General features: G+C 37.7%; 1 protein-coding gene across 1 annotated transcript in view; it reads right to left on the bottom strand.

Annotated features, from left to right (window-relative positions):
* Nucleotides 1–18,108, bottom strand: part of PTPRR (protein tyrosine phosphatase receptor type R) — a 146,223-nt gene that overhangs the window by 5,883 nt on the left and 122,232 nt on the right. Inside the window, exons 11-15 of the mRNA XM_027721955.2 lie at nt 14,062–14,141; nt 11,855–11,992; nt 5,185–5,295; nt 3,873–4,030; nt 1,775–1,888 (exon numbers count right to left, since the gene is read on the bottom strand). Of these exons, the coding sequence (XP_027577756.2) occupies nt 1,775–1,888; nt 3,873–4,030; nt 5,185–5,295; nt 11,855–11,992; nt 14,062–14,141 (601 nt within the window). The remainder of the gene's footprint in view (nt 1–1,774; nt 1,889–3,872; nt 4,031–5,184; nt 5,296–11,854; nt 11,993–14,061; nt 14,142–18,108) is intronic.

Below are 18,108 nucleotides of genomic sequence, written 5' to 3'. Positions count from 1 at the left end.
GTCAGGACTGGAACATCAGGGGAGGCTGGTCCCATCGAGCTTTGTCCATGCAACAGTGATACCTGGTCACTTTATGGACCTGCAGTCTGCTAGGGCTGGCAGTGGCTACTGTAGTGTTTAGGGGCCACTAAGCTTTGCCTTAGTAATCCTTGCTATAAACTGACTGCCACATGAGTGAGATTCATTCTGCAATATGGTCAATTGGAAAAAAAAAAAAGAAAAAAGAGGTTTTGGTTACTGAGTTTTACCCAGAAAAATGTCTTTAAAAATTACAATAGGGACATACTCTTCGTCTCAGGCAATGCTTGAAAAGCAAGATCTCTGGAGTCTATTTATATAATCTGAAACTTGAAAAAATACAGAAATCTGCAAAAAACCAATGCTTTATAACAAGCTTTGTGTCACGGAGATTGCTGTTATGAATGTTATATTTGGGTCAGATTTCCATTCTCTTTCTAAGTTTATCTAGGATACTAATATGTATAAGAAAGTTCTTTAGTCAGATCCACTCAGTGAAATTGTGTTGTCAGTTATAATGCTGAAAATTTGGCTTATTTTTTTATGTCTGAAATAATGACATTAAAATGATGCAGCTGAAACCAGAGTTTGCTTCCACTTATCTACAATGGAGTGTAAAAGCAATAAGAAAAAGGTTATCTCATAACAGAAATACTAAAAAAGAGGAGAACACTACAAACCTTTTTCAATAAGGTGAACAGATAATCAGAAAAGAGTGTTGGAAATTTGGAGTTGATAATTTAAAACAGACTAAGCATTTTTCCCTCACCATTTCCATCTCATTTTGTTGCTGAGATTTTTAGGTCAGTAACTTCCCTTGGAGAATTGTACACTCCAAGTGGCTCATGTTGCCCTGTAAAGATCGCATTACGATCTCTAGTACGATGAAGTCGCATGAGAGGGGAAGGCAGAGGAGGTGATCCATAAACACGTTCAACTATATGGATTCCAGTCCTTCTGCAATTCATGGTTCCAGTACCTTTCAAGGCTCTTCAGAACACAAAAATTCTGTATTGCCCCTTTGACCTAAGCTCTTTTTCAGCATTTGCACTCATATGGATTTTTTCCATTTAAAGAAGAAATGCATGTCAGGAGCAGTTAAGATACTTGCAAGGTGAGTAGGAGAGGAGAATTCTCTGTTCTTAGTTCAATCCTGTTTATTTACTTTATAAAAAACCCTGTTTCCCTAGGCGGAATAAGAAAGAAACATACAACCAAACCAATAGTTTCCATTGTGCACAATACCCACATCCTCCTTTCCAACACAAATCTCTCTTCAGCCATGGTTTCACAAAACAAAGCACTCTGCAACAATGGTGCCTTACACTGTTCCTTCTCCCAAGCTGTGAATTCAGTCAGGGAATTGAACTGACTTAAAACTGTGCAACAAATGCCTTGCTATTTTCTTAGGCTGAGGAAATCTGCCAGCTCAATTCAAAAGGACTCCCAGCACAGCTGAGGGAATAGCAACAGCACCAGATTTGCCTTTCTCCAGTGCTCAAAGAAACTACACACTGAGTGAGCCTGGATGTCCCTGTCAATCCAGGCTTGAAGATAATCCTTTATCTCCAGACTGCCCCACATCTCTTGTGTCCTAGTGAGATCATGCATAAAGCAGAATGCAAAGCAACATCCAACTGTGAAAAGGTTTTCAGAATCGTTACTGAATCATTACTGATCATTACTAAATCATTTCAGTGATGATTTCAGAATCATTTCAGAATGATCACTGATTTATGGTTCTTCTGGAACTCACCGATCCACTCGTAGCTGGCAGACAATGCTCAATGCATCTACAACTCCCTCTTCCTTCAACTGTTGACAACCAATGGCCGTGGCAATAAAACATCCAGTTCTGCCTATACCAGCACTGAAAAGAAGGCATATTTGATAGGGGAATGGAATTCACAGATCAAGGAGTTAAGTGCAAAACACTAAATAGATATGAAAACACTAAAAATATGAAACATGGAATTTCTAGAACCCACAGTTCCTGGGTGCATGACCAGCAAGGCTGGCTTCTCAGCTCACTTTCTTTGAGTGAAATGAAAGTGTGCACTGTTCCAGCAATCCAGTTGTTGTGGGTAATTGTGAGACATTTTTCCAGTTTGCATACAAGTGTATGGTAAGAAAAACAATCTTCATTAGCACCACAAAGTCCAAGTATTCTCTGGCCCAGTCCAAGCAAATGATGGAGATATGCACATCATTATGGTGGAAAAGCCCACCTAAAGGCAAAAGTCAGTGTGGCTTTATGTTTAAAGCCCTCAAAGTATACAGGAGTTCCACTAACCATATCTCTAACCATGAAGGCAAAAAGGACCTAGACCCATGCTGATGAAGTTAACTCTCTCTCATGTGATTCTGCAGGAGGCAGAAGGATTTGGTGCTGTAGCTCTCCAGGTTTTCTTGATGCCTGATGGGAAACAGGCATTTTGGCATTATTTTTATCCCTGAGCCTTCAACACTTTTGAGAATCTCTGCCCCACTCTGTTTCTTGTTTAAGTAATGTGGAACTTAGTGCAGCTCATCGCTGTCATGCTGAATGGCATGAAAATGTGAGGAAAATAGTTAAAACACGGAGTTGGCGTCCAGATCTTCATAGCCCTCTCACTCAGATAGAAAATGGAGTGTGACTAGAGTCACACTGACTAGAAAATGGAGTGTGACTGAGTTTTGTAGACCATAGTGTAGTGAATATATATATTGCTGAGATGTCACTGAAGAACTATGAATTTTAATCACAACTGAGATGATATCTGTATTTAATCATTAATAAATTCCTGGTCATGATTACAGACGTTACTGTCATATCACACATGCCATTCTCCTGAAGACCTTCATTACTGAAGATCCTTACTAGAAAAATGGGACTTTGAGTAGCCATCCATGGACTTCTGCATTGTTCAGGGAAACTACAATTCCTGATAAAAACAGCTACATAAAATTTGGAAAAGCTGCTTATTCATCACATTCTAGCTTTGAAAATTTCAAAATGATGGGTGGTTCAAATCTGGCTTTCATTTCTCTAAATCTCCTAAATATGGAGTTGAAAAGAAATTGTTCAAGATTAGTTCTGCTAACTAGTTCTGCTCTAATGTACTTTTAGGAAAAAAAGGTACTATCCCAACTGTAAGAGATGTATCATCACAGTTAGGAGACAAAGCAAGTAAGGAAACAGATTTTATTTTTACTTTTTATTTTGCTTCCTCTACTTCTTTCCACCAGTATAACAAATCCAGTGCTACTTCCTACTACTTAAATTGCAACATAGGGCAATGAATCAATATAAAGTAATAAAATAGAATTAAATTAGAATTATTAGAAGGACATTCTCTGGTGCATGACAATTTGTGTGAGTTACACTCTGCTCTTGAGTACTGAATAACATTTTGCCTTTGAATATCCAACCAATTACCTTTGTGAAAATGTTCTCAAATTGTAGTACTGATGTGTTTTGGTCTCCAAATTTGTACGTGATGTTTGCTCTTTAAAATTGACTTGCTTTGCAATATTTTAGCCAACCTGTCACAGGGCACTGCATCTGAATTAGGTATGTAATCATGCAACAACACAAAAAAGTAAGCAAATCCTAAATAAGAAACAAAAGGAAAATAATTTTTCCAGCTGGTCTTTCAAAAGCAGAGTTCACTAGCAGAAACAGGGAACAGTTCAGAAGTGATTTGCTAGCAACAGGGGAATTCTCTCCAAGACTCAAGTCCTCAGATATGAACTGACAAAGTCAATTAGCATGAGGAGGAACTGCGGAATTTTGCTCTTCCCCAAATACATTCTTTGCTTAGGAGGACTGTTTGATGTGATTTGCTGTGGCCTTGCTTTGGGCAGTTAATTACCTGCAGTGAACGATGACAGGCCCTCGGCCCGGTGATTGCACCCTGTCCTCTTCTACATCCAGCATGAGCTGCAGCAGAGGCTGAGCGCTGTCAGGGGTTTTGTGGTCCGGCCAGGATGTGTACCAGTAGTGTTTCACACTCTGGGACTGACTCCCTTGCTGAAAATAACATGAAGATTGTATAGGAACATTGGTAGGGAATAATTCCTTCTATTTCTTTCAACGTTATGGTAAAAAGACAGTAAAAATGTTAAGATGGATTTAACAATTTTTTTTTTGTTAGACTTGGAGGATGCAATTGCAGGGAACAGATATGCTTCCAGGCACCCAATTGTGGGAAGGGTTTGTGCACCTCAAAACTTGTTTTTTAACAGTTGTGTAAGTTCTGCTTTGTCCATCTAACTACTGACTTCATGACTGTATTTTCAACTGGGAATATTTGGAGGACTGTGTTATATCAGCAATAATACCTAGAGAGAATAGCTTGATCTAAGCTTCTGAATTTCTAAATTATTATATATTTCTACCCTTTAAGGTCATTATCTTAAGGGTCTGATATTAAAATTAAGAGTACTTAAGATAAAGATGCAGAAGAACTGCCCTTCTAGATTAATCAGACATCCCAGTGTGTCCAGTTATTCTCTCCAACAGAGGCTGCTACCACTTCCTTCAACAAGCAAAGGGGCTTGGGTAATTTGTATTGGACGATATGACTTCGGCTCACTTCTCAGTGCTGGGGCTGCAACACCAAATAAATTTTCCCAATCCATTACTTATTGTAATGCTACGTCAGGAGCAGCAGATCAGTCTGATAGCAGGTAAGTGTAATATGGAGAGTAACCCAGAATAGGAGCATCTACCTTATTTTGCACAATTAATGTTTAGTCAGAATCATGAAAGCATGAAGATTTCCTTATATACTATTTGTATTTTTAGCTTCTCAAATGGGTTATAGATGCACTCAGGACACAACATGAGCAGCGTATCTTTTTTAGATACTAGTTCTTTCATTAACTAAAATCCCTTTACATTGCCTTGGCAATGCTAAAAGGGCCCCAAAACAAATGTAATTTATGAGAGTGAAACTTGCACTCTTTTTGAAGCCTTTTTTATTGTCAGAGCGATACAAAGTGGAAATACCGTAAGTATTCCAGTACTTTGGTCCCAACAATACCTTGCAGCTGTGAGCTTCTTAGCTCAGTTACTCCTCCTGCAAAAATGTATGCCCTTTAAACAAACCAACATTTTAACATCATTTAACATTAAAAAAAATAAAGCATTATGAATGATGTCTCTCAGATGCAGATTGTTACCTTTATTGTAAGTTGACGGACAGTGTAGTTCTTGCATTCTTGTACACTGTTAACAAGGACTTCAACCTTCCCATAGATTCCTCTTTTTTCTGGCCAATAAAGCACACATTTCTGTAAAGCAAGCATAAATGTCATCAACAAACTGGATCCTGTAGCCATATTCATATCTAATTTTTACACAGAATGTATTTTTCTGGAAAGTTCCGATGAATTCAACTGAGGTATGATTCATGTCTGAAGTATTCCTAAATAAGATATTGCAGGGTTCTTAATGATGTGGGCCTGGTTTTCAGGATTTGAGTTTTTCAAATATAGATCTCTATCACTGAACACTTTGAACAGCTGTTTTTATTCTTAAAACCTCAATGAAGTTCAGTTAAAGGAATTATTTTCCACATTCAAACTTCCTAGAATATTCTTTAATTCATAAAATTAAACTTATAAAGTTTTCTCTTTCCAAATGGGATTTCCTTCTCAGTAAGAGATTCAGGATTTTTCTTCTCCTCATAGGACTTCTTATCCTCTTTACTCTTGGGCCCTGATACAAGAAAGCATGTAAATGTGCCCTTAGATCTTACTGAATTCAATGGAATTCAATATGCATGTTCAAGTATTTTGAAGAATCTGAGTTGTTTACCATAGAACTTTCTGGAAATGAATGTTAAGAAAATCCATCAATCTTGCTAGAGCTACACAAAACTGTATACAGAATTCTTAATGAATCAGTAGTGTTATACTATTTCAGCAATGTATCTGACAAGCCTCTACTAAAAAGAAGATGAAGAAATAGTATTTAGAATATGAACCACTTTATTTTTCCCCTGAAATAGTTTGCTTATCTTCAAGTCAACTGTAACTTCATTTCAATTAGAGTATCTCTACAGGCTATGTGAAAACATATATCCCTGTTGCATAAATGCTTCTCTAAAAAATAGATGCTTATTTCCTTAAGAGTGTAAGATATTTGAAAGTAACATTTTCTGAAATAATGCTGGCCAGTCTGACTTGTTCATTGAATAAGAAAAACACTGCAACAATTAAAGAAAACATTCTGTTTTAATATCCAATGCACAGGTAAAAAAACCCACAAAAACAAACCAACCAAACAAAACACTAAGAGAACACTAAGAATCCCAGAAAGAACTTGTCTGTACTTCCTCACAAACTGTTGCTGAAGCAATTAGCATACATGTAGACAGCAGCTTACATTATGCATAAAAATTAAACAATCCCTTTAATATAATTAATTTCCATAAAGCATAACTCCCAGTAAGTCCTGCTAAAAATGATCCAGAAAAACAATCAGTGAAATGCAAGGCTTTACCACCAGGTGCAATATTTAAGCTACTACTCTACTGGATAACCCAATAGCGAATTGAACTGAATCACCTCTGTTGTATAAATACTTTTCTAAAAATAGATGCTCATTACCTTAATAGTGTAAGGTGTGTGAAAGCCACATTTTCTGAAATAATGCTGACCATTCTGACTGGTTTCGTTCAAATCCTGTCTTTTGCAGAATTACTCGAACATCCTAAATTTGCTGTCTCCCCGAAGAGATCAAGAATGGCAATAAAATACCCAGAAATTGGAATGAAAAAGAATGTTCACAAGTTCCACAGTCTACCCATGTGACATGTATAGCTACTATCATCTGCCAGATCTGCAGTTCGTGCCCTTCCCTGGGAGTGTAGTTTTCAGTGCTAATATGGGAAAAAGAAAAGTCTAAATACACAATTGTACCCTGACAATCAACAATAGTTGAGTAAACTCCTGAGACTTCTTGATAAATGTGAGCAGTGACTGCTCACTACAAAGCCTTCAGGCACTCCAGAAGAGTGTTTTTCTTGACTCTTTCCCAGAAATGGAATTGGCAACTTGTGCTGGGTGGACAATGAAATGTGGCTGTTCATTAAAATAACTTTCATTTAACAGTTCATCTACATTTAGTGAGATACAATGGATTATTTTTAACACTGTTGCTGTGCATCTTTTAAAAATACTGTTTGTTACTGCTTTCCAAAATAGCCTTGAAAACACAGGTTCGATAAACTGGTTCAGGCATTTCTAAGATAGGTATTTGGGGGAATTAACATGTTTTTGAAAGTTCATTGCAAAAATGGGATAAAGATGGAGATGGGAGGGATAAAGTTATCAGACATAAGGAAAATAATTTACAAAATCTCAAGACCATTGTCCAAAAAAAGTAAACTGCCTCACGTTGATACTTGAACATAAAAGAAAATTGTAAAGGTCTCCAGTAGGTGTATTTTAAACCTGTTCAAAAGTTAGACACAGTGGATGAGAAGTCTGGTGTTCAGCCTCATGTCCACAATCAGTAAAAACTCATTGCATATCGTATATATCAGAAAAAAGGAAGAATTCACCTGTTCTTATACTCACACAGTCTTTCTTTGTTCTTTCTGCTGGTCCTGATTCTGTTCCTTGCTCTACTTTCAGACTGCAGTTTCCCTTTCAGCATATTGATTTATACAGCACTTTCTAACTAGGTAAATAGGTCACGTATTTTGTGAGTTGGGGTTGAGTGTACAATCCCCTCTGTAGTCAGCAAACAAATAACAGTTATGAGTAGGATTTTTTGAAAGATACTTTAGTTTAAAAAAAAAGGAAAAATCCTAACCAACTAGCAAGGCACCCTTGGGAATCTTCTTACTTTCATGTGGAAGTTTTCATCTTCCTGCCATCTTTCAAAGTTGTTAACTTTGTTGTAATAAATGATCACTTATTTCCGATCTAGTGCCTGACCTTTTTTTTTTTTAAATAAACCAAAATTCCCTGACAACCATAAAGTTTATACAAGAAACAGTATCTCACATGACTTTTAATTGATTTCAGCCTTTGTCCTTCCCTCTGTAACAGGGGTGAAGGTTTAGGCTCCCTGCATTCCCTGTCCTGTTTCCTGGCATGCTCTATCCCATGCTTGCTGGGTGCCAAGCTTCATGGGACCACTCCTGAAGTGGATCTCCATAACTGAGTGGGATCTGGCCCTGCCTTGATTTGGGCCTGGCACTTGCAATTTGCCACAATCTATTTTTAACCTGCCAGAAGTGCTCCTATTGCATCCTGGTCCCTAATTCTGTTGGATGGAGGAAGGCTCTCTCATGTGACACAACATTTACCTGCTTTACATTCCCTGGATGTGGACCCTGAACAAAATTAGTTTAACAATTCTTAAACGTGCAGTTGCTTTACTTCAACTCTGCTTCTTGTGTATTTTTCCATATAGCTATGCCTACAAGTTTACACATTAAATGTCCCAATAACCAGGACAACACACAACAGTAACAAATAATAACAACAAAGCTTCAATGCCGGAATCCTTTTTCACTCCTCCCCTCTATTTACTGTCATACTAACTCAAGCAGGAGAGGTATACTTCAAGAGGGATTGCAGGATTTGCCTTCATATACTAAAATCCTCAAAGTTAGGACCAAATCTTTTTAAGTTCTTCTAAAACTTAAGATATAGCTATGGTATCAATACTCAACTTAACTAATAAGTAATTTTCAAAGAGGCTTATGTGTTAAAGGTAGAAGGTAGGATTTCCAAATTTCCAAATCTACTCAGCTATGCATGCCTATAGACAAACTGAGGGACAAAGTGTTACATGAAATATATGAGCTTTAAACAGTGAGTTAACAAGATCGTCCTAGATAATTACTGACTGTTAAAAAAAAATTACATTATCTGAGTTGAATAAACATGCATCTGTCAGTCTTAGTCCCTTCTACTTGCAGAATGCAGAATTGCACAGTATTCTTTACTTATGCTTCCCAAAATACGTTTCCTGGTTAACAGGTAAAGTTGCTGGTAAGTTTTGAAGGCAGACTAAATGCATATTATTTATGGAGTACATAGTATAACTACAAAAACCAGCTGAGTTGTCTTGAATAAACTCAGTAATATATGAAGATTATATTTGCCTTGTGAGTAAAGCTTTGTAAGATTGTGTCTTAAAATATTACTACGAATTAGAGATGGTCGCCTTCAGTTAGTGATTTACCTCATCCTCTTAAGAGTGGGATGGATCACACTCTGGAGTGAGCAGGGGGGATACCTAGATTGCTAGATGAGATGTTTTTCCCAGTATTAAAATTTCCCAGTATTAAAATTTCCCAGTATTAAAATTACAGTTCCTTTTCTATGGACTCTCCTCGCGCAGGTAGATCTTCATTTTGTTCAGACATTGTGTAGTTTTGAGGATAGGTTTTACAAATTCTGATTAAAATATCAGAGCACCCATAGTTCTTTCAGCATTATCCTTCCTTACAAATCAATCCTCTTTTTTCAATCAGACTTCAGAATGAAAAAGAAAGAAAATCCAATCATTTAATGCTGCATTTTTTCTTTGTACAGCTGAAATTAATATTTTGCTCAGCACTCTACATTCATATTATATCTTCATCCATCTTGCAAAAACTGTTACCACAGCAAATCTTAACCATTTTTTCATCCGATATATGGAAGTAAATCTACAGAAACCTTTATTCATCATCATTTCACACAATTCCCATTGCTAATGCAAATTTGTTACATCGATATATTGAACTAGGACACTAATGTCTAAAAATTTTACTTATGTAAAATAAATAAATTTATTGTTGAGATTAAGGTTTCTCATGTGTCTGTCATTTGAGAGCTTCTTCATTATACATTAATTCATACATTACAGTACATTATAGCTCAAATGGAGGCTGACTGGTGTTCTACCAACTGAGGAATATGGCTTATACACGAGAGTCAGGTATAGAGGTTTATTTGTTCAGGGGTGGATGTGGATGAATATGCTTTCAGATATGAAGGTATTTGTATGTGTGTATACTGCAGATTTACCTTCCTGAAAATAATGGAAATAAAGCAGACCATGGAGAAGAAAAAAAATATCAAGTGCTATCATGCTAAATAACATCTGTTCTTACCTTCTTTACAGAGAGCAATATTTTAACAGTGAAGATAATATGCTGAGCATGCCCAATAACTAAGCTGTTCTCTTTTCAATAGCAAGAAAAATTTCAGGAGGAACCTGCTAACAGTGGGAGAGTCCTTAGGTTTCTAGACAAGGCAGGACAGCTTGCACAAACACAGCCTCTCTATATAGCCTGGGAACGCCTTGAGATTCCTCACCCTTTCTATTAGGAGGAAATTACCATTGCCAGGCACAACAATGCCGATAAACACCAGTGCCTAGAGCCTGCGTAACTCAGGTAAACACAGGGCTTCCTGACATGATGAAAACCACTGGGCACTTCTTTCAAGTCATTCTTCTTACACAGTGTCAGATGTGAGTGTTTAAACAGTCAGCATTTCCTCACTGAAATACTTACTCTTTTGGTTGATTAGGCTGGGCTAAGTTTGCTATGCTTTCATGTTTAATCTTAAATGTAGACTTCTGGACAGTTGTTTGAACAGTCTAGTGCAAAATGGCACCTGGTTTGGAAATACATCCTGGGACATTTTACAGGACCAACCTACTTTTTACATACAGTTTCTTAAAATCCCCTGGATTTTAAGCTTGTGTTAGAAGTCCAAACTCACAGTGACAAACAGGGTTGAAGAGTATGAGAAGAGTAGGTCTACTGAGTCCACATTTAAATGGGGCAGTGAGTTTGAGCTCTGGGAACACACTTATACTCTTGGTCCCCTGATCACTCAGACTGGAAACTTTGCTTGAATAAACACTGTTGCTCTATCCTCACATGCACATGAGTTTGAAGAGCAGGGGTGTGAGTGTAGCAGGGTCAACACAGCCCTGGTGCTTACCTGGTAAAGTGCTGAGACTTGATTGAGGCACCTACCTAGAGCTGGGAATTGTTACCAAGTCTAGCATTTTGGACTCAAGAAAAAAGTCCAACTCCTTTATTTCTATTTTGCTCTTGTCCTCAAGCCCTGTAAACCACTCCTTTAACATTCAGTCTTCCAAAACAGAGTTTTGTGTTGGCCCTCTGCATGGGAGAGTGATTTTTGTTCCTAATGCTTGGTAGTCAGAAATATGGACTCTGTCAGAAACAAGGAAAGCCTGACAAAAATTTACCTGAATATTCATTAAGGCTATAGAAGATGTAGTTCAGAATGGATGCAAAAGCCACAGAATGTATACCAGGCAGTTAGTTGGCCATTAGCCATTAAAATGCAATTGTCACCTCTAATTGGTACTAAAGTAAACAGCCATGTATTTCCATTCTGGCTAAGCTCCTCCACAGTGTTGACTTCTGGGAGCCCAAACTGTATTTCTGGGATGGTCCAGAAGATTTGTAACATTTGGAATGGATTAAAAACTTGCCATTATAGCAAAGTGCAAACTTCCACCACGTCAGGAAAATTCTAATCATAATATTAACCATCTAGTCTTCATATACAAGAAAGTAAAAAGAAGTACAGAAGTGACCAACAGGTAAATGAGTTGTTTCTTATAAATTTACAAACCCAACAGCACAGATATAGAAAACAGAATTCCTTTTTGTGTTTTTTTTTTAATACATCTCTTATGGTGCCTACATGATTGCACTTGGTGTATTTGGTTACCCCACCATAGACTATAAACAGATCCTTTAAGAGCTGGTTATCTGCTAGCTTCCTTCCATATCTGCTAAGGTCCTTTATACAGTACGCAGCCGTAGGAATAATTTCTCAGTTTGGATAGTTGTCATACCTCATTTTTTTCTTTCAGCTTTGTGATCATAACAATGACAGGGCTGTCTTCTTGCCAAACCATCTGCCAGAAATCATTCACGGTATTAATCATGGGTCCCTGAGTTGCAATGAAAGCTTTCTCTTTACCTCCATATCCCTGGTTTAGAAACAAACAAAAAAGCATTTACTTTAAATTCATGTGGTCAATCAATATTGCAGGTGAATGTTCTAAAAGTGCAGAAAAATTATTCTGAAATAAAAAAGTTATTTGAACTGAAAGCAGTTATGACTAACAGTAGAGCAGATCAGAAATTTTTCAGTAGAACAGTTTTTCCTCTGGAAACTACTGATTTGATGAACTTCAGTGGTCTTGAGAACACATTAATCCTCTAAAATTTCCCTGCTTACTTGGTTTCTTTTGGCTTACTCCATTCTCCAAGTTGCTGGGGCTTTCCATCATCCATCCCTTTAACCTATGATTTATATTGCAGCAGTGTTCACAAGATAGCTTATAGTCAACAAGATACAGGAAAGAAAACGAGAACTATAAAACTGGTTTCTACAAAGATTCACGACCGAAAAGAAAGATTTAAAATACATGAATGCTTGTGGAGTCACAGGCTCTGCTATGCATCTTTGCTAAGGGAGAAGTGCCTTTATATGAGACTTTATAGGAGGGACAACATATCAGTATAGGGAGTCCCAAGACACATACAACTGTGTAGGAGGTCAAAGAAAGGTCAGGCAAATAGTGGGAAAGCAGAGGAGAGGGAAAGCCAAGAAGAAATGGGAAAAACAAGACAATGAATTCTTATTTTCAGGGTGAAAAGGAGAAGTTATGAGTTTGTGCAATAACAGGGATCACAACAGTAATGCTGGAGAGCCTGGCAATGTCTGAAGGGAACGAGTGAGTGGAGAACAGCTGGAGATGGTGTGGGAGCCTCTAGCCTTGGGTCTTCCTTTTGGGTGCCTTTCTCCCTGACAGCTGTTACTCATTGCACGAACCAATGGGATAGATCCTCAGCTGTCCTTCTACTCACCAACCTGCCCGAACATACTTTGTCCAAGACAGGTCTGTCAGGATCCAGCAAGCCTAATGATTTTTCATACATGGGTGGGAAATTTCATTTCATTGCTGGGTTGTATTTTTTCTACAGTTGCTGGCAGTTCAACTGGTGTTTGCAGCAGGAGAAATCACCATAAGTGGGCCTGAAGAGTGGAGATATGGGGAAAAGGGAGACCTAAGAGGACTCAAAACGTGACCTGCTCACGGAAGAGCTGTTCTCCAAAGAGAACTGCTCTGCTTAGTTAGATGATGATGCCTTCTTACAGAATGCTGAAAGTCCAGGATGCAAAGTGAGGCAGGGTAAGGGGCATGGGGGATGTATGGAGGATGTATGTATATATTAATGTACTGTTATTTAAATAAGCAACACCACTGTAGAGCTCTGGGGCCAAATTTCTGCTGCAGTATTACATTTATTCCAGCTGAGGATCTGGATAATAACTCTAATCAAAACATTTAATTTTGCAGGTAAGAGGACTACACTCCTAAAACATGACTGAAGTAGTTTCTTAGTAGTCTATTTAGCATACATGGTGTCATGAATTCAAGAAAGCTCTGTGTGTGTGTGAGATCAAGGACTATAACATAGCTGACACTTAGAAATAATGCTTTCCAACAGGGTTCCTGCTGGGGAAGGCTTTGTGTCATGTGACCAATAAAGGGAGTAAAATGTGAACAACTGTGTGTTGTGGGCACATGTATATTTAACATATCTGTTTATGCTCCTTTTCACAAACTTATTACAGTATTTATTTAATTACTTAACTGTTGATTTCAGTTCAATATATCAATTGATATATTGAAAATATTGGTATCTGTTACTGTTAAAAGGTAACCCTCTTTTCTTTATTATAAGGCAGTAAGACAATATTAAACAGTAAATGGCAAAGTAAACAAATAGTAATGCATGTATTTCTTAATGTTTTTTATAAACTATTTGATAATTTTTTTTTTATTGCAACCATTTTAGTACATTCATGGCTATGTGATCTTTGTTACCAATGGCTCATGAAACTATTTCTATCACACTTATCTAGACAGACCTGGAATTATGAATGATGATGGGTAGGAATAAAGTGAGTGGCACCTGGAAAAGTCAGCTACTCACATGGCAATAAAATATTGTCTCAAAAGTTCATGAAGACTGTACATTTACTTACCCTAATGTAGTTAGCATTTATGTAGGTACTCAAGGAGTCAGATGGATTTTTTGGTTTCAAATACACTCTGCTTAGAGGATCTAAGAGCACAAGGAAGATAGAAAGTGAAAAGAAAACCCATAGTTAGAAGGCTTCTAAAGAGAATCAAAGTCTTGCTGAAGAAAAGAATCTACTATTACTTGAGGTTGCCAAGCAGTAAAGCATTATGCACCAAACTCTTCCCTCTGCAAAGGATCATCACATGTAGCTAAGGTACCCCAATACTGCACAATGCTGCACTGTGGAGAACCATCTCAGCAAGCTTTGCACATTGAAGCAGCACTATAAGGTCCAGGCAATGCTCAGCAAGGTCTAGTCTGCCCATGCTAGTATCAAGCTGACCTGCCTAGACTGCGACTCTGAAACCTTTGTCATGTCATTGTTCAATTGCACCAAGTCCTTTGGATTTGACTTTGGTATCTTTGCCTGAAGCTGTAGTGTTCAATGACTACATTGGACAGTTGGACTTAAATTAAGAAAAGTTCCCTCTGCCTGGGATGAAATCAGATATGTGTTTTTTATACCAATTCAAGTTCACTGTAAGGGCCTGGACTAGGTAATCCACATCATTCCCTTCAGTTTTGTGTCCTCGAGGATCTGACACAATTTGTGATCATTCATGTGCACTGGACTGGAGACACAATGCCAAAATACAGGAACATTTTTCTTCACACTATTTTTTCCTTCAGTTTTGGATGATCTAGAATGGAGTAGGGGCCAGTTCTGTTGAGTAGAGAGCTGGAGGTTACTTAATCTCTCCTGCAAAGGAAGATTTTGCTTACTCATTTTGATGATGTGATCCCCCATGTAATACCATTTTGGAATTAAAGTCAGTAAATTCTCAAGTGCACAATACAAAAGAAAGGGGTAAGCAGAAGGGGAGTGAGAAGGTGAGCCTATTTTGTGGCTGTCTAGAGACACAATTTCACTTTCTTCACACCTTTTCTGAAAAAATATTCTACTATTAACAAAATGATATGGAGATATGTCTGTGCTGAAAAAATATCTTTTCTTCTGGTAATTTGCTTAAATAATTAACTAGAATCAGTGGGTTTTTGACAGTATACAGATACCTGTTGGTTTGGAAATAGTCTCTGGATAGCTGCTTCACTAAGTGCAATCTAGGCTATGTGTTTAAAGATACATATGCGGGCGCTGAGCTGGAAAGTGGTAAGAAAACACTATTTATTGTGTGGCTCTGCTGTTTACATAAGAAATATATAATTGATGTACATATGCTGTAGCAAAAATTGGTATTTTCAGAGTTGCTTTTGGGTTTATTTTGTGACTTTTCATCCTGTTCCTAAGAACTAGATAAAACCTTTGCAAATCAAAGGAAGAGGAGGGATGATCCCAAACATAAATTTCCCACTGGAGGTCACAGGAGCATCTTGGACAGGAATGGAGCCTTTGTAGAACCCAGGCTGATGTTTTGGAGCATGTTTCTTAAAATATGCAAATGACTGCATGACTTCTAATTCAATGTCTGTACATGGAAGTCTTGTCTTCTGCAGTTAGTAGCACTACGTGAACCCTAATTAGCTTGTGTTAAAATCTCTTCATACTAGCTTTTCCAACTTGTTTCACTTAGAGCTTTTTTTTCTCTTAAGAATATAAGGACAGGAAACTTCTCATTCCTTTTCAGCAGAGTGGTTATTAGCCATTTCCACAAATGCCTCAGGCTACGTGGCCTTGAAAAAACACCCGCTTCCTCTAGCTCACACAATGCCTCTGATTCTGGTGTCACTTGACCTCTACCTTAAAAAACCTCTTCCAAGCAGCCTCAACATCCAGTTTAATTACCACATCTTGAGATAAATCCCTCTGTTACTAGGGAGCAGCTAAATCAGTTTCACAGTTTCTGAGACCTCCTTCCAACTCCAATCAACGAAACAAACACTGCTTCCGAACAGGAATCTTTTATAAATTAACAGTCACGATCAGTTACGAAATAGGCAAGTGCTGTAAACTAAGCTCTGAGATGAGGAAAACCTGAGCAGTGCTAAAGATCCAGAGCCACTAAGCAATCATCAGACATAAATGGAAGTCATTAGCTTCCTCCTGAATGACAAACACCTTAGAGGTAATAATCTTTTCCCCAAGGATGGCAAAGTCTGAGAGTCTGAAGCTACAGGAGAAAGACAGATGGCAGCTGCAAGGCTGAATTCATCAATGTTTTTAAAGCATCTTGAAATGCAGCAGAGGTGTTAAGCACTTAATATTACTAATAAAATACATCTTCTACAATTTTAACGGAGGTAAAATTACTCCTATTCTTCCATGTATCTAGGAAGTTTGGAGTAGTTCTCCCATAAGAGTAGAAGAAGCTTTTTCTAACTCCATCTTTAACAAATCAATATTGTCCTGAACTTACCACATTGGAGCAAAAGGATGGTCTTAAAGGGGCTGTAGCTTGCTCCCATGAGTCTGCCCAGTGCAGGGAACAATCAAGGCTGGACAACCTCCTGCAATGCCACAGATACTGGAGGATCATCCACTCCATGATGTCACTTTGTCATGAAGGCATGGGGTTTTGTCCCATTGCAAAGGCTGTGTTCATTGCATGGTGGGTATAATGTGCTGTGGTCATTTTTCCTTCTTCCATTTCAACTGCTATGAACTGAATTCATTAGGGCATGGGTATGTTTGCATTTGTAGCATTTCCAAGGTAAGTCCTTTGTTACTCCTAGTCCTATCCTAGTTGCCTAAACAACAGCAAGACAGAAATACTGTAAGAAAGGCTGTCCTTAAGATGTTTCTGGATTTTTTAGCAGGAAAGGAAGACAAAAATTTTGTGAGGCAGACTGCTCTCACACTTGCAGCCCAAAAGGTCATAAATTTTTCAGCTACTAAACCATTCTGAAATTCATTCTTCTCTATTTTGCCTAGTTTTGCTTGCAGTGTATAAATAAATAAAGGGTACTGGTATTACTTGGCAAAAATTGTAATACAGAACACTGAAGAATCATACTAGACTGCATTCCCAATCTCTGCCAGGTAGGGAACAGGCTATTAGACTTGCAAATAATGCAACTGCTTCAAAACAACTCATGTATAAAACACCTGTAAACTATGCACCATTTTTTAATCCCGTCTGAATTATTTCCTGGTAATTCCAATATAATCCAGGATTTCTCAACTGAAAACTCAATGGATTTATCATGGTGAGTGCTTCTGCATTTAAAACATGCTTCAGCATTACAAAATAAAGTTTCATCCATGCAAAGGGAATCTTTTTATCTACTAAAAATATGGTCTGCCTAATATCCAGTCTAATATAGATCAATTATTATAATACTAGCTATTTACAAATATTATACATGCTATGATACTGGTGACCACAATTAGGACACATTTTGTTGACTCACATGGATATGTAAAAGTCCATTGATGAACCCTTGTTGAATTCCACTAAGATTCAACTATTTTTCTCTTCTGATTTGTATATATGATTTTTTTCTTTAGTCTCTGAAAGTCTGCTGTTGGCCCTATTGCCTTCATTATGGAGCAAAACTGGAGCAAATCTGACTGTTTTTAGTCAGGACTGGGGAGTGCAAGGGATTTTGAAAATTCTCGGCATCAGAAAAACAGTTTTCTAGCATCTGTCTATATGCTTTCATAATAAATTACTTTGTTCATATGATTTAAATTTAACTTTCCCCTTGCCTTCAGTTGGAGTACCAGAGCCAGTTTTAGCACAAGTACTTCAAGCAAGAGCTTGTGGACTTTGTGGTCTGACCCCCTAAGTCCTTTCTATCTTCATGTTACTGTGAATCTGCTGTTCTGTCCAAGGCGTTTTCATGAAGACTTTTGACATGAGGTTATTCTTCAGAAAGGGATAGGGAATGGTAACCAGGTATTACACACACATAGATACCCACAGAATAGTGTTAAGCCACTGGCTCCTTTGTAAGTAAAAGTCCACATATAGTCTAAAGTACCACAGGAATTCTGCTTCTGGTTTGATGTAGAAAAGTGAGACAGGAAGTAGAAAACATAGAGGTCTTT

This window comes from Pipra filicauda, unplaced genomic scaffold (genome assembly GCF_003945595.2).
Source record: "Pipra filicauda isolate LSUMZ 115617 unplaced genomic scaffold, ASM394559v2 scaffold93_size3172892_pilon, whole genome shotgun sequence".
NCBI classification, from domain to species: domain Eukaryota; kingdom Metazoa; phylum Chordata; class Aves; order Passeriformes; family Pipridae; genus Pipra; species Pipra filicauda.
Note: the sequence above shows the minus strand (reverse complement) of the source record. Positions and strands in the feature narration are given on the sequence as shown.